We start from the raw sequence: 16633 nt of genomic DNA on the forward strand, positions 1-16633 counted from the left end.
CCTAAATATTTTTAGGATAGGTCAGGAATTTGAAAACTAACCAGTAAAGCTCATGAGAAACAGGGGTAACATCATAGGCTGAGGGAGCATAAGGGGAGAAGGAAATTTTTTTTTTTAATAGTCTCAGGTAGAAGCCTGGAAAATAGATTAAAAACCAAAACATAAATAACTTTCACAAACACCAAGGAGGCCTGGTAACAAGTACAACATGTGTCTCCTGCATTCCTGGGGAACCATGTAGTGCTTCTCACCCTAGATAAAGGTGCTCATGCTGGCAGCCCCTTTTATCTCCAGTACATGCTAGCAACTCAGACAATACTTAGAGAATATAGCATCTTTCCCGTCTGCTCCTAAATGAACCCTAAATATTTGCCTTGGCTGTTTTAGAGCTTAAGGTGATTAATTCCTACTATTATTTGTGCAAGTTTTACCTTAGTTAAGAATTAGGTTTTGACACAACAGTATAGTTCATATGTACACCAAGATTAAAAACTTCTTAGCACCTTTCCCATTTGAGTCATTTAGCGCTCTCTTTGGGAGTCCTCTTCCATTCAGCCCGAGGGTCCTTCTTCATATTCTTGTAAGAAAGGGCAGAAGGGGCATGTCCTCAGCTAGAACTTCTTTTTTGACACCATTCGTAAGCAACATAAAAATGGGGGGAGAACAACATGATTGAAGTTTTCTTACGTATTTTCAAGTTTGCATATTCAAGTTAATATTCACTCTTGTCTTCACCACCAACTTCCTAGTTAGCCAGGAATCAACAAAGTAAAAAAAGAAAAAAAAATCAAAATAAAAGAGAAAACAATATTGCCATCTATGGTTTTCTTCTGATTTTTAACATATCACATTATTTTGATTTCTCTGGGGGAGTTCTTCAGTGTACATACCAAGTGCTCTGCTTTTCTTGTCTTTCATCTCTCCAAGACAAAGAAAACATGGTTAGGTTTCCCTTCTGCATTTTCTTGCTAGTTTTCCTGTAATAAAGGCGAAAGAAAGCAGGCAGTTCTCTTACAGCCTCCAATTTTGTCTTACTTTGCTCATAAAAAGTTTGGAGGGATTTGCTTTATGAAAAATAAAAAAACCTCAGGGTGAGTAATTGGTGTGCATATTTTCATATGGCTTCAGTGGAACATGACTGCATTAAAATATTTCATTATACTCTCACCTGAGGCAGTAATGCCAATCATTTTTAATATTCCTCACTTGAAACCCAGCGCTTTGTTTGCTTCATAGTTTAGGCTTGTACTTTGTTTCTCAGAATATTATCAAAGTGGGCAGTGCTCTACTGGACCCCAGCAACAAGGAGCACTGGGAGCAAATTCAGCGAACGGAGGGTGGCACCGCTCACCTGCTCAGGCACTATGAGGAATATTTCAACAACGTGGCCCAGAACATGAAGAAAACCTACATGAGACCTTTTGTCATCGTTACCACTAACATGAGTGAGTATCTGTGTTGAAAACTGACATTTTGTATTAGAACTTTAAAAATGTGCTGGATGGAGGTGCTAGCTATTTGTTTTAGCAGTACCCACTGAGAAACAACGTACTTGGATTTTCTAATCTAATCAGTGCATTCATTTCAAGTCAATTGAGCCTTGATCCATATCTCTCCGTTGCCATGGGGCCCTCCTGGGAGATGTCTGATCTGTTTTCCTTCTGGGCCGTGCCACTGCTCTGTGTGGCATTTTGTTGCAGCCACATTGTTGTACAGATGGTAGGAGGGACAAAGTTTGTAAGTAAAAGTAATGCCTTTTGAGAATACCTAGTATAGTTGAACATAGTAGATCACGTTTTTGAAAGAATCACACCACCACCACCTGAAGAATTACTGCAGTACAAAAAAAATCCCTACTGTTGGTCGTATACCTCTGATTTTCACATGCCTTCATAGCCTGGAACCTACCCAGAAAATCATCTTCTGTAGAAATTCCTCTGCTGAAAGGTATTTTACTCAGAATCACCTATCCAAGCCTTCAGACACCCTCCCAGCCTTGAAAAACCCATCACAGAATCACAGAATGGTAGGAATTGGGAGGGACCTCTGGGAATCATCTGGTCCAACCCCCCTGCCACCAGGGTCACCTAGACCAGGCTGCACAGGACTGCGTCCGGGCAGGTTTGGACTATCTCCAGAGAAGGAGACTCCACAACCCCACTGGCCAGCCTGTTCCAGTGCTCTGTCACTCTCAAAGAAGTTCTTCCTCATGTTCAGATGGAATTTCCTATGCTTCAGTTTGTGTCTGTTGCCCCTTGTCCTGTCACTGGGCACCACTGAAAAGAGTCTGGCCCCATCCTCCTGACACCCACCCTTAAGATATTTATAAGCATTTATAAGATCCCCTCTCAGCCTTCTCTTCTTCAGGCTAAACAAGCCCAGCTCCCTCAGCCTTCCCTCGTGGGAGAGATGCTCCAGTCTCCCCATCATCCTCGTAGCCCTCCTCTAGACTCTCTCCAGTAGTTCCGCATCTTTCTTGAAGTGGGGAGCTCAGAACTGGACACAGTACTCCAGATGGGGCCTCTCTAGGGCGGAGTAGAGGGGGAGGAGAACCATCATCAGAGCAAAGTCCTTGGGGTCCAAAATATGCAGAGTGGGTCTAAGCTCAGAAGGAAACATCAGATGTACCAAGACACCTTCCCGACCTATCACAGTAATTGTCGCCTCTGACAAGCAGATAGCAGCTCCTGCACTTGCAGGACTGTGATGGACTTCACAGGTGTCCCCGCGGTACATGGACAAGTGAAGCACAGCAACCACAGCCTGGTCAACCTCTTTCCCCGTTTTCTCCCCAGGTACCAACAGTCTGAGCTGATCGGATGTTGGTGATAGTCCTGCTCTGAGTGGGAGCTGAGACTGAGTCAGGTGACCTTCAGAGGTCCCTCCCGAGCAGCATTGCTATCTGTTTTTTCTTTCAGAGCTGGTCTAAATTATTATCAGCCTAAACTTGTATTTAGCTTTTCAAGCTGCTGCTTTTATTTCAGACCTGGAGAAGGACTTATGTGCCCAAAAGCTTGTCTTATTTTCCCAACTACACCCATTGGTATTAAGAAGTGAATTTACCTTTGCCTACAAACCTTGTCCTGAGCATGCTTCATGTCCACAGGCACAGGGGCATAAAAAGGCATGAGACAGTCAAGCTACAAAGTTTATAAAGTCCTGCATCACCTGAAGGGGGGAGGGATTATTTTTGAACTAAGTGAAACTGGAATACTTTGATTTCTGTTCAATAAACTAAAAATGAAATATTTCCTTTTGATTCAGGACTATCAGAATCCAAATATCTTTATTTTCACACTCAGAAATAAGTATGCTCAGTATTTTAACTGAACTGAACTGAGATGAAAACAAAACCCAGAATTTCTTGCAGGTTGTAAATCCTGATTTTTTCAGCCAGCTCTTCTTGAGTAAAAAGGTATGAGCTTGGGAGGGATGAAGCAACTCTGGCCTGAAAGGGGTCTGTTTTCTTTTGAACAGTTTTTCCAGGTGAACACGGTGTTAATGGAGTTTCCTAATGGCCCATCTGGGAGTTATGTAGAGACTAGGAAAGGAATGGGAGTTTGCAGATCTTAACTTGGATATACCTTCATAGAGAAATTCGCAGTGGATCACAGCTTTCCGTGTAGGATTGCCCCCAGGACTTCCAGCTTCTCACTTTTATTAGAACATCTAAACTGGCACTCAGTGACTGCTCTTAAATGGGAAAGTTCGAGCCAGCTCAGCTGCTTTTAAATATTTTGGCAGTTAGACAGCAGGCAGAGCTGGTGAGGTGAGCCAGAGAGGAACTGTTAATGTAGAGAAGGCACTGGAGGACTAAGGAGTAGTCCCAGGTAAAATCTGGGTTATTTTCTTTGCTTAGCTGACTTTGCAATTTAACAGATGTAGCAAAAGTGTGTTTCTGAAGCAGCAGATTTAGCCTTTCCTACAAGAAGCAAGTCTGAAATCAGAACATGCCACTTCTATATTTCCAATGTTTGCAGTAGTGTTTCCTAGTATGAGGTACTGTCTAGTGAATTCCTTTCCACTGCAAAATAAATTTATAACTTGATAAATGTAACATAAGGGTGACACGTAATCTTTTAGTTGTCGTGTAAGGTATTATTTGAAGACATTAAATTTAACTGTGTATTTTGGGGTTTAAATGTCTTCTTGGCGTTGTGCGGATATTTTAACCTTTCAATCATGTTTCATTTTGTCACAATATCAAATTTGAAAGCTTTGAAGTTAATTTTATGAGAAACTTTTTTCCCCGCAGTTATTGCTGTTGACATCTTTGACAAGTCCAATTTCACGGGAGCTAGAATACCACGATTTCACGAGATTAAAGAAGATTATCCAAAAGACCTGGAGTCATCTGTTGTCTTCCCTGATACTTTATTCAGACCTTCAGACAGGAAAGGTAAAACCCTTCTGCTACTGTTTGGAGGGAAATTTTGACTAGCTCCCAAGGAGCGTGATTAATCCTTGTGGAGCAGAGTGGTACTAGGGTGAGAGCGGGACAGCCATCTACACAAGCCAATGTTATTTAGGGATGGAGCAGCTGTGCATACTTCTGAGGCATTTTGCCTGCTGGCAGCGATGAGAAACATGGGGGGGGCTGCGTAACTGGCTGTACCTGTCTGTCAGGTCTCGCTCAGGGCCCCTCGAACCACCCTGTCAATGCGGGAGAAATGCTCTGCCTCTGTTCCCGATGGGATGGGATGGGATGGGATGGGATGGGATGGGATGGGATGGGATGGGATGGGATGGGATGGGATGGCCGCCCGGAGCCTGCAGCCCCACAGCCACCTTTCCCTGGTCCCTGCAGAGATGTTGGGAGACGGTGTGAGAGATGGAGAGTCCAAATCTGGGAACAGAGCCACATTGTCAGAACCTGACAGCAAATAAAAAGTCTTGAGCTGTGCAGGGAGGTGGGTGATGAGGGAAAACACATGGGGAAGTACCTGCTTCCCAGTGTCTCTGAAGTACCTGGAGATGGCTGAGAGGAACCACGAGTTACCTCAGGCAAAGGAAGAGAGAGAGGATAACCCAAAGTGCAATGGCTGAATATCCTCCAAGTGGGGAAATAGTAACACTTGTGAAAATAACACATAATAATGAATAAGCTAATACATCTTTATGACTTTTTCCTCAGAAACGGGGCATCTGCTTGTATGACTTGTATTTTTTCTGTAAGGAAAAAGGGGATGTGAATTTTAAGAGATACTGCCAAAACTGAAAACTCATTATATGAGAATTAGCGGGGAGAAAACCCGTGTGACCAATTGTTCTATTTATAACACTAGCTTTGCCGTATATGAAGGTACATGCAATTTAATAGCATGTGTTTTGTTTTAGCATTTCCCTTAAATCATGCACAGAGTATTTATATACTTATGGATCTTCTAACTTACAAATGGCTTATTTTCTAGCTAGACTAAATAGTTATTCGTGGTTCAATGGTTATTTAATTATCAGCTATATAACTATGAAATGTGCTAAAATTTTATTTAAAATATCAAATAAAACATTAGGAGCATGCTCAGTGCTGTAAGCCTAGAGTTATAACAAGAGTAACACCTCTGTATCTGTGCGAAGCAAAATTACCAGTTTAAATGGTAGCTCCGAAGTTGTGTGGAAGGAATTCAATATTTGTGTTAATTCCATAGCAGTGCCTACAATGAAGCCTTCAAATCAAAAGTTGTCCTCCAAGGTGAACAGTGATGCGCTAAGCCCTGAGAATGCATTCACAAAGAGAAAGAAGCGACACCCAGATGACTCAACGCATCATACTGTTGCCATGGTCATTATATACCGATCCCTGGGACACCTCCTGCCTGAAAACTATGATCCTGACCGAAGGAGCTTGAGGTAAACTTCAAACCTGTTTGTGAATTGTGCAGCCCCCTTGTTCCACTTGCTCTGAGGGTGCGGGGGAGGCGGAGCTGCTTTTGTGGTGACCAGATGTCATCTGTGCTGCAGTTGTCACCGTCCTGCTGCCTCTTGTCCTCCTCTGGCACACTGTGGGAGCGCAACCACATCAGTAGTGCCAGCAGCTTTTGGAAACACAGCTGTGTGGAAAGCTCATTGTGCATCTGCTTCACTTTCTGAGTGGAAGTGACTGGAAATCTGTTATTTACAGAACCTACTAAATCAGTGCTTTGCATTTTAACTTTTAGATCATTTTGCATTTTTTCTTCTTCTGCAGATTGCCAAATCGCCCAATTATTAACACACCTGTAGTGAGCACAGCCATTCACAGTGACAGGGAGCTTCCTCCCAACCTGGTGGAAAAGCCCATCATAGTGGAGTATGCCATGCTGGAAACGGAGGAGAGAACAAAGCCTGTCTGTGTCTTCTGGAATCACTCCATCACGTACGTCTCCTACTTGCTTTAGGGCTGTGCGTGACAACTGTGTCGGTAACAGAGAGTTGTGCCCAGGAAGGTGATTCTGGAGGAAAACCCTTTTTCTTCAGTTTATTCAACTGGCAGCTGATTTTTGGTGGAATAGAGCCATGTAGTCATCTCCCACCAACCTGAGAAAAGTGAAAATAATCATCATAACCCTTCAAACAAAGGATTAGCCACGTGGTTTCTAATGAAAGCAGTGCCATCATGTCTTTCTGCAGGGTTCATTTTCACCCAGCAGTAGTAAATCTCACAATTTCCTTGTATTTGCTCATGCCTTATCTGGACAGGTATGGTCCGACTCCAGTGCCTGAATTCATGGCTTGTCTGAGGTCCCTAAGTCAGGACTCTCATTGCCCCATGCCCTCTTTTTAGGAGGGCATCTCCAGGAGATGATTCAGTTCTTACATGGGTGGTATCTTCTCCTGTTACACTCCATTGACTATGGACAGAGTGCATGGCAAGCAGGCACCCACCCTTGATACCTCAGCCAGAGCCTGTGCAAATAATTACAAAACCAAGTCTTCATGTTGGTAAAAAGGAGGACTGAGGTTTTGCAGATATAATTATATGAGTAAAGATTATAAATTTTTGAATCTCAAGTATTTGAATCAAAAGCCAACCCAAAGACAGCTGCACTGATAAGAAGCAACTTACCTTTCATTCCATCAGCTATTGTGGATTTGCTTTCATTTGTTTTAGTGGGAAATTGGAGGGAGGGAAAATACCTTCTTTAGGACCTTAGACCTCCAGCTGTTAGGAAGCAGTCATAATGCATAAGCAGAACTTAAGGAGAAAGTATTTGACTCTCTAGGAGGAGTGTGAGGGAAAAGATTAAATATTGTGAAAATGGCTCATTTAGGTATTTTTTGTTCAGTAAAGTTAAAGATACAGACATATTTTTCTTGAAAATGTGAAAAATGTTAAGAACTGTATACGGTCATAAGTTGGGTTTATGACGTTGCGGAGACAGCACAGTCCTGTTGGAGATATTTCGTGAGTGTGGATAAAACAAAAGACAGTGTGCGGAGAGGTAGCTACAGGCTCTGCATGTTCTGGTTTCACAATATTGTAACTATTACAGATATAATGCAATTTTCAACCATCAAGCCAGGTACAGTGAGAAGATGGTATTGTTTGCCCAGGGTAAGAGAAATAGCTGTTGCTCATTCCGTGATGATCCAAACACTCTAGTAAACCTATGGGAAAATCCATTAAAAGGCAATATCCTATGCTGGAAATAAAAGAGCAAACTAACCTAGGAAATGTTTGCCTCCTAGTCAAAAGTTTCAGGAGATTATGTTGTTGAAAGGATCGAAGAGGCAACAGAAATCTCTTATGTTAGCAATAATAAACCCCTCTATTTGCCTGCAAGTGAAGTAGTGTAATTGCTGCTATGTGCAGGTGATTCTGCCAACTATGAGGGAATGGCAAGTCCTTTTTCATAAATTTTTAAACATTGTAGGGGCTTGAATAACTCATTAGCTCTAAAGTGATTCATCTATTAGCTATTCGCTGGCAGCTTCAGTGGCATTGTTGTCTGTGTTACATTCTCCTACAGCCCGCGTTAAAAGGCAGCTCTTAAATTGCACGTAATGAAAGAGTTCTTAAAAAGTGAGTACTTTTCAAGAGAAAGTGATATTAAAAGTGTTTGACAAATATTTTATTGCTGAATGAAAAAGATGTCCTGTCATATCTAATTAAAAACTCTTTCAGTAACTACAAGACTATTTTCATTACTCATTAACTGCAGAATAGACTAGTTAATATTGATACAAAATAATTTCTGAAGTCACTGGAGTTAACCAAGGCTGCACAAGGAAGAATTTTTAAGGAAGCAGTTCCTCCCCATTGTTAATACAAGAGATCTCCTGATATGAAATATTACATACTGGCTTTAACCTTTTCTTGTGTACTTTTCAGAGGAATACTATAACAAAATCATATTACTGCTGAAACGTATTTCACATAAGAGCTCTACAAGCAGTGTCTAGATTTAGGGAAATAGAGATGACTCAAAAGCATGTATCTCTCTGTGGTTGTGATATCTTTTACCTTTGTTACAGCCAGTTTGCTCTGTGCAGTCACTTCCCCATATTGCTTGTGTGGTCACTGACCCAACAGCAATTTTTTCATTTTTTTTTTTAAACTCAAAACATCTGTTGTTAAACCGCAAAATTGGGCCAGCAAAGCCAGCTGTCATATCAGAAACTGCTACAGCTGGTGGCTTTTAAAGTTGATGATATTCTTTCACGCAGGTGACACCTATAAATATTTCTGTCTCGGTACTTATAGTCCTCTGTTGTTGCGGAGCAAGAGCTGCCCTGGAAAGCAATAGCAACAGGAGGTGAGGGGAGATCAGAGGACGGCTCTCAGAAATGCCTTTTTTCCCTGCAGGATTGGTGGGACAGGTGCCTGGTCCTCCAGAGGATGTGAGTTGTTTTCCAGAAACCAGAGCCACATTGCTTGCCAGTGCAACCATATAACCAGCTTTGCTGTCCTGATGGACATTTCAAAACGAGAGGTGGGTGATGCCAGACTCAGGATTTTGGAGGGCTTTGGTTTTCAAGATCTTTCACTGAGAGCTTGAGCTTGAGCTTTGAATGTGACTCAGAGCATCGTCAGCGGATCGGTCCTGTGTTGCAGTGTCTCAGGAGCTCGTTGCCCTGTGCCTGACAGCACCCGCCGTTGGGTCTGCTGAAAGGAGCTTCTTACCTGAGCGGCGCACGGTGTAGCGAGACTGTGCTGCAGAGCCCTGCAGAGGAGAGAGTGAGACATGGGTTACAGACGCGTGGTAGTAGTGGCATCACTTGATATTAAGTCCGTCTAGAATTACAATAGCAGGGACAATGACATAAGCACCATAGGTTTCTCAGCATCTTGGGATAGCCTCAACAGGGGCAGTCCAGCTTCAAATTCACCGGGTTTCTTCCCTAGCTATCTGCTTCCTCCAGTGTTGTCCGTACACATTCAACATGTTGAGTGACTTAAGAGGTGTGGCATTGTCCACTCCTGTTGGTCCTGAAGCAAATCTGTACTTTGGCTCAGTAGTAATGAAAACATTGACTTTCCGAGTAGTAGGTTCAATTGGAGGAAAAGGAATGAAAAATTCTCAGAGGTCCTGTCAATTGGTCTTTCTACAGAATGGGGAGGTGCTTCCTCTGAAGATCGTCACTTACACAACCGTATCCATCTCGTTGGTGGCTTTGCTTTTCACCTTCATCCTGCTGGTCCTGATCCGCACGCTGCGTTCCAACTTGCACAGTATCCACAAAAACCTGGTGGCTGCCCTTTTCTTCTCTGAGCTTGTCTTTCTTATTGGAATCAACCAGACTGAAAACCCGGTAAGAGTTACTCTGTGCTTATTGCTAGAGTTGTTGTCAAGCTTTAGACCAGGAGGTTCATGCTGCGACTTTTACCTGCTCCCATCTGTTTCACTTTCTCTTCTTTTTTGCTCCTGCTCGGCCTCAACAGTCATTTGAAAAACGTCAGACTTTAAATATGTTCTTGTGTGGTTTGCATGATTAATAGCAGTGCCAGGAGATAGGAATATGTATTCTTTTCAGAGAACAAATGACAGCAGCCCTGTTGAAGGCTTATCCCATGAACTGAACCCTGAATACTAATTTCTTCCTTCCTTTCCATTAGTATGTTTCCTGTCTTGCTTTGTTCAGTAGGAGGCTCTTCAGTTTCACCTGCAGCAGGTACCTCACAAGCCCAAACAGCTCCTGGTGTTGACTGGTAGGTTGTCAACTATGCGTTGCTTTGCAGGTGCTAATACGTATGCATTCTGGAGAAGTCACTTGCCAGGCATGGGACAGCTTGCTACATCCAAGAATCAGTAGGAAGCCTGTCGCTTTGCTTTGTGCCTTCCAGCCACAGTGGCTGCTGGCTTCAGCCCATCATATCCAGCATTGTGCACATCAAGAAACACAAGCTATGAATGGACTGAATGTGAGATATATGCCACACATGAACTGTGTATGTTCTGTACCTAGGACCTCATTGCTATCTTAACTATGTAGCATTATATGTAGTATTGCTGCTCGTTGTTAGTACCCGTCTCAAAAGTCATGGTTACCATGCAGTCAGGAAGGAGACGAGGCAAGGGTTCCAGCACTGCCAAGCTTCACAGTCGCTTTTACCAGTCAGTAGACAGATGGGGGGATGACATGCAATAAAAAGTATGTCCTTAGCAGACATTTCGAAACTTTAGTATAGGGATTATCTGAACACTCTGAAGAAAATCTGTATTCTAGAAATCCCTTACTGTACATGTTTCAATATTAATTTTGAGAGGGAAGTACGATCTTGAGATGAAAACACATGAAAAGAAAAAATAACTTTAATCACACTGATTCCACATTGTCCGAGCAGCAGAAATGGGAGAAAATGCCTACGTTCAATGAGTATCATCACCGTTATGGTAACGACACCATTGTGCCTGACCATGTAGCCTCACTTGCTGTATAACTTAAGCCCTGGATTCTGATACCTGTCTGAGCTATAATGTGCATTTTAGAAAGTATCTGACCTTGACTTAGAGATTTGGTGTGATGGCAGAGTCCCTTTCCTCTGTTAGAGTAAGGTGTCGTAGTGTCTCATCACAGTTAAACATGCTGTCAGATTTTGTTGAATTTCAACTTCCAGTAACTGGGTGCTGTCAAGACTTTTCCTAGTAAATTTGAGAGACCTCTCTCATAAAATATGTCTTCTCAGGAAGCCTTTGTTCAATAGTATTTCTTTTGGAAAACTAAATAAAATTAAGTTGCTTACATTCTTCAGTTTCTAAGATTCAGGTTATACTGATGCCTTTTTTCTGGGCTTTCTTCCTCCACTTTACTTTTCGGAAAACTGTGAATGCGAAACTGGACAAAGCTTTCCAGCTGGTAGTGTCGCTTCCAGTCCCATATTCCAATATTGCCCTGCACCAGGAACTCCAGTTATCTGCTGCTATGGTGAGGTCTTCTGCAGTGACCTGCCCTGTGGGATATGGTCTCACGTCATGTGTGACCTATGTTGTCTTTGTTTCATAATATACGTTTTTGCATATTAAAATAACTTCGCCTAAATGAACTCACCTTGCTAGTTGACCCGCAGCACTCCATGTACTTGACTTTTCCCATGCCTGCTTGAGCACACCACTCGTTTTTCACAGCATTTCACTACCAGGGAGTTTATACTCTTTCGGTTCTCCAACATGAATACTAAGGAGCAGGGTGCCAAGCCCACATCCCTGCAGGATCTTACCAAAAATTACACTGTAAATGATGGCTCCTTGTTTCCAAATGCTTTCATAGTATCATGAAACACCAAGCAAAGGTTTATAAGAGTAGTAAAACGGTTCATTACAGCAATACCACAAATACTCATGGTCGTACTTGGTGAGACTGTTCTTCTCTTTTGCTCCTTCTCATTTTCATGCTTTGGGGCTCATGGTGTGATCATGTCCTGTGCTGTTACCAGGACTCGATGAAACACCCCAAACCTTTAATCCACTTACAAAGATCTTTACATTAGAGACTATATTTAATACAGTGCAGAAAGCCACTCCTTACAGGCTACCCAGTCAATTTGAGAAGCTGGGAGGGCTGTAAGCCATGTCTGCTTGAGACAATTATTCATCTGTCTGTATGGAATGAGAGTTGTCTAACGAGTCATGCACTGATGAACATAAAGAGTGAAAGAATGCTGGAGCACAAATAATGCTGCGCTGCTTGGCACCCAGCCTGGCTTTTATGGGTTTCTGTAAATTAACAGTCACATTTTTGGGAGAGGTTTTAATCTTTCCCTGGACTATTGATAGAAGGTGATTTATTTTCCTTTTTTTTTTCTTACCTGAAAAAGGTAATGTTCAGGGCAGCAGTCTGCTCCTATGCATGTGCCAATAGGAACAAAAAAGCCCTGCTTACATAGAGGGAAGAAAGGTCTTTTATTTGGTGAGCTAACGTTTTCAATAACACTTGGTGTTATAATAAGGCTGATGCAGTAAGTGAATCCAGAAAGTTGGCGGTCTTTGTATGATTCCTTCACTCGACAAAGTTAAACAGGGAAACCTACGTTTCTGAGCATTATACCATGAAAAAACCACCAAAAAAACATGCCACAATCTGAAAGAAGGGTCAGTGCTGCATGAGAACAAAAGGATCCAAAACACAATGTAAAACGTTTTCAAACAAAAATTGGGTGAGTACGCAAAGTGCTTCTAATTCAGTCTTATCAACAGATCCTTGGCAAAATCCTTGGCTTTGCTTCTGAGAGGAGAAAGTTGATTGTGAGATTTCACTTCAGGTGTTGGATGCTTGTGGTCATTCCTGTTTTCACCCATCAAACCATTAAGTTGGGAGGGAAAGCTGGTTAGCAGGTATTACAGAAATGCAATTCTATGAAGGTCAGAGGTTTCAAGGTGGCCATTTGGTCACAAAGATGACTTCAGCTACGAGTTTGCACGGTGTAGCTGTTTCTCCTCGTCACATTAAGGACTCTGTCTCTTTGGTGTCAGCAGGTCTTTCATTTTTGCTGCTCTCAGCTTGGCAGGGCCTAGTGGTCCACCTTGTTCTGCTGACACAGGATAAAAAACAAATCCAGACCTGGGACTGGAAGCTCCAGATCCCCTTGTTCCCAGCCGGAGATGTGAACTAACCAGCCAGCAGTAGCTTTCTTCCTGCTTGTCCTCATGACTGCTGTGCCTGCCTGCAAGTACCCTCAAGGGGAGCGTAGAGCTGAGCATTTCTGGATCCAGCATGTCCCACAGCCTGGTGGTTAGGGCTGTTTTCTGCAGTGGACAAGAAGGGGTTAACCTCCCTGCTCAAGCCAGGTAGGGCCTACAAGCCACTCTCCCACTTTGTAGGTAAATACTCTGATTTTGACATTAGGTAAAAGGCTGATTGCACTTTTTGGATTTATCTGCAGAGTAGGTAGTCATCTACTGCTGGCTGCATCACTTTAGGCATCACGGCTAGGCATCCTCCATGACTTGTTGAAATATAGATGTGCGAGGTCTGCAGGCTTCATCAGGGAAGGCCGGAGCTGCAAGGACAAAAGAGATGGCCGCTGCCTCACCCCATGGATGCATCCATGCTTTTGCTTCTCAATTTTTTTTAAATAAGAGTCTCAGAAAAGGAGTTGTATGTGGAACAGACCTTTTCAGACCTATGACACAGTCACATAGGGGCAAAATACTCTGCTGATCTTATGCTAGATTATAAGACCAAGTTAAATTTTGCCTATTTGTGTGACAGACATTTCATTTAAGTGATGCAAAAGTTCCTCAAAGAAAGGCTGGATTTCTTTGGTTAAGGTCTATAGATCATCTGCTGCTCATGTTCAGTATGTTCACTTCTCCTGGGCTGAAGCTTCATGGATTTCTGTCCCCAGAAGTGAAGTTCTTCAGAGCAAGAAGGACTTTCTCGGGGACTGGTCCTAAACTGAAGACCAAAGATCTGTCTCACACCTCTCCTCCACCTTTGCCAAACACAAGGAGAGTTTCTTTGTACTTTTTTATCTACTAATACAGGCACAAAACATGATCTAATTTAAGACAAAACAGAACTGTACCAAAATAGCACACTTCCTTGGAGACAGATCTCTCTCTTTGCAAAGAATGAAGTAGCTGAAAAACCCATAGGATGGTCCATGGTGTGGAAATGGGAGACACCGAGTGAGTACAGGGCTGGAGGTGGCCATTCTCAGGAGCAGTTTGTTGGCTTTGCAGTGAGACTGGTTTAGCTGATGCAGCTAAACGTGCTGTGACTGAACTCGGCGTAGTGGCATTGTGCAGGCGAGACTCATACACAAGGCAGGGCCGAGGGTCTGCAGCCTCTGTAGGAGCATCCCCTCCTCCTGCTCTGCACCAGGAGGAGCCAGGAGCTCTGCCAGCCCTGTCCTTCCTGCAAGCAGAAGGAATTCAGTCAGAATAGCCAAAATCTTCACCTGTGCAGCAAATACACACAGAGAAATTAGCCACAGAACATGGAGGGCAAGGGCAGTGACTAAAAGCATGTTGGATTGATAGGGTAAAGCTGACCCAGGCTCAGAACAGGCGACATAATATAAAAATATAAAAGAAAAAATACTTTCACAATATGAACAGCTTTTATGAAACTCTGAAAAACTTAATTAATGGCAATATATTTGTTCTGCCAAAACCTTTTTATTACACTTGCCTTTAGCTGCACAGGGGAGCTCGTGACTCACCAGGCTGTGATTCAGAAGAGCAGCTCTAATTTCCCTGCCCTTTCCCTTCCGCAGTTTGTGTGCACTGTGATTGCCATCCTCCTGCATTATTTCTACATGAGCACCTTTGCCTGGATGTTCGTGGAGCAGCTCCACATCTACCGGATGCTGACTGAAGTGAGGAACATCAACTTCGGGCACATGCGGTTCTACTACGTCGTTGGCTGGGGCATTCCTGCCATCATAACAGGTACCTTCAACCACGCCAGAACAGCTTTGATTCCCTTCCCTGCCATCTTCACTGGCCAGATTCAGGAAAGTTGCCCCATCCAAGACATCTGTGGGTGCACTCAACTACTGCTGCCGCGTCAGTCTTTTCCTTAATGAGGGCAACACCAAATCATGTCCAGCAGCAGTCAGCCTGAATTTGGTCGATTTGTGTACCAAATGTCTGTTGCCCCAGCTGAAGTGATACTGAGAGTTTTACAACAACATGAACATAGTTGTGCCTAGATTAAAATAGGACTTGATAACATTGCTTGGGAATAACAGTGTTTTTATTTTAACAACTTTGCCTGTAGCCTTCAGAAGTATTCCTTCCCTGTGCTGGTGCCTCAGGATATGGACACACGGTCTCTCGGGGAGGCAGCTGCAGTGGCTTCAGCAGTGATGCTGCCCACAAGGCATTACTGCCCTTCACGGGACGTTCCCGTTGCCTACCTTCAACCAGCAGCAAATGCTCCCTGAGGGGGATTTCAGCGGTTCTGTTTTACTTGGCATAAAAATGAGCTGGGAATACTGAGGCAACCTTTTACTTCGTTTCAGATACAAAGGCAATAAATTCCAGTTGAGGAAAAGTAATGAGAAGCTGGAGGTAGTAATCTTTTAAATTGTTCCAGGGTGATCCACAGGAGCACATCCATCTCCGCCCTCACCGTGCCTATTTTTGCAATCAGACATTTCCAGTGCTACCCTAAGCACATGGGGCTGCGTTAATTCAGGCAGACAGCTCCTCGGGAAGTACGCTTTGCAGAACAGTTGGAGTGGGGTGTTTTGGTTCAGCTATTTCAGCATGTGTCTGTTGCCAGATGGGAAATCGTATCACAGGCAGACAGTTAACTTCTATCCAATTACTTTTATTTTTACAGATAGCAACATACAGTCAGCAACAGCAGAGGTGTAGACGTCTCTCTGATCAAACAAATAGATATCACTCATATACACTTAGAAAAATATTATGCAACAAGTTAGACTTAAAAATATATGGGGTTTTTTTCTGTGTGACTTAAGAAAGTGTAATACCGAGGCAGTGTAGGTTACTACAGGTTAGTTCTCTCTCCGCAGAGCTGGGAAATTATTCCGTATCACCTTGTGCATAGGTAATTTCTGCTGCTATCAGTTTATCCACAACACAGTAGAAGGTGCAGCCCAGAAGGCTCTGCCACGCTAGGCATATCTCTGACATCTGAAATAGAAGTCATCCTAGAACTCCTAAAACATTTCAGACCTGTGTAACTGTTACCAGTACATACAGGACTACTGCAGTATATTCAGGAATGTTTACATGCAATCAGATAATTGGCAGCATCATTTCTGGTAGAAATGAAGTATGATCATTAAATAGCAATAAAAAATTTGCATTTCAGAAGGCATAACTCTTTAGAAGAATTTTCTCAGAAGGATTTTCTGTTTCATGTTTAGATTCTCTCCTGAATTTTAAATTAATTCAGACCTTCTCGACAGTAGTATTATGCAATCTAAATATTACAAGTACACCATTTTTACATTTTTCTACTTAGATATTTTTCTCTATGATATGGAACTATTCTGCACTTTTAAAATAGTGAGTTACAGTTCCAGGTTGTCTCATGTAATTTGAACTCTGAACCTACTCAATTTGCAGTTCATTTAAATGAAAAGTCAGATCCCTATTACTGAGCAAGTCAGAGGATTTTTTGAAACGATGGATAAAGAAAATTAAGCCTTTAGTTTGCACTTCCAGTTTTAGAAATCATCTGAAGAGAGAAATACGTCATCATGAATAGCACAATGTGGGATTCCTTGCCCCTG

The 16633-nt window shown here is 42.7% G+C and overlaps 1 protein-coding gene across 5 annotated transcripts in view; it reads left to right on the forward strand.

Annotated features, from left to right (window-relative positions):
* The window catches only part of CELSR1 (cadherin EGF LAG seven-pass G-type receptor 1), a 175576-nt gene that overhangs the window by 143157 nt on the left and 15786 nt on the right, over positions 1 to 16633 (forward strand). For 3 of the 5 annotated variants that reach the window (XM_075429586.1, XM_075429590.1, XM_075429589.1), the window contains exons 19-25: positions 1262 to 1445; positions 4256 to 4399; positions 5649 to 5850; positions 6188 to 6355; positions 8786 to 8912; positions 9532 to 9732; positions 14639 to 14813. In XM_075429586.1, coding sequence (XP_075285701.1) covers positions 1262 to 1445; positions 4256 to 4399; positions 5649 to 5850; positions 6188 to 6355; positions 8786 to 8912; positions 9532 to 9732; positions 14639 to 14813 — 1201 coding nt within the window. The remainder of the gene's footprint in view (positions 1 to 1261; positions 1446 to 4255; positions 4400 to 5648; positions 5851 to 6187; positions 6356 to 8785; positions 8913 to 9531; positions 9733 to 14638; positions 14814 to 16633) is intronic. The other 2 variants (XM_075429588.1, XM_075429591.1) reach the window with 1 other exon arrangement.

Source organism: Opisthocomus hoazin, chromosome 8 (genome assembly GCF_030867145.1).
Source record: "Opisthocomus hoazin isolate bOpiHoa1 chromosome 8, bOpiHoa1.hap1, whole genome shotgun sequence".
NCBI lineage: Eukaryota > Metazoa > Chordata > Aves > Opisthocomiformes > Opisthocomidae > Opisthocomus > Opisthocomus hoazin.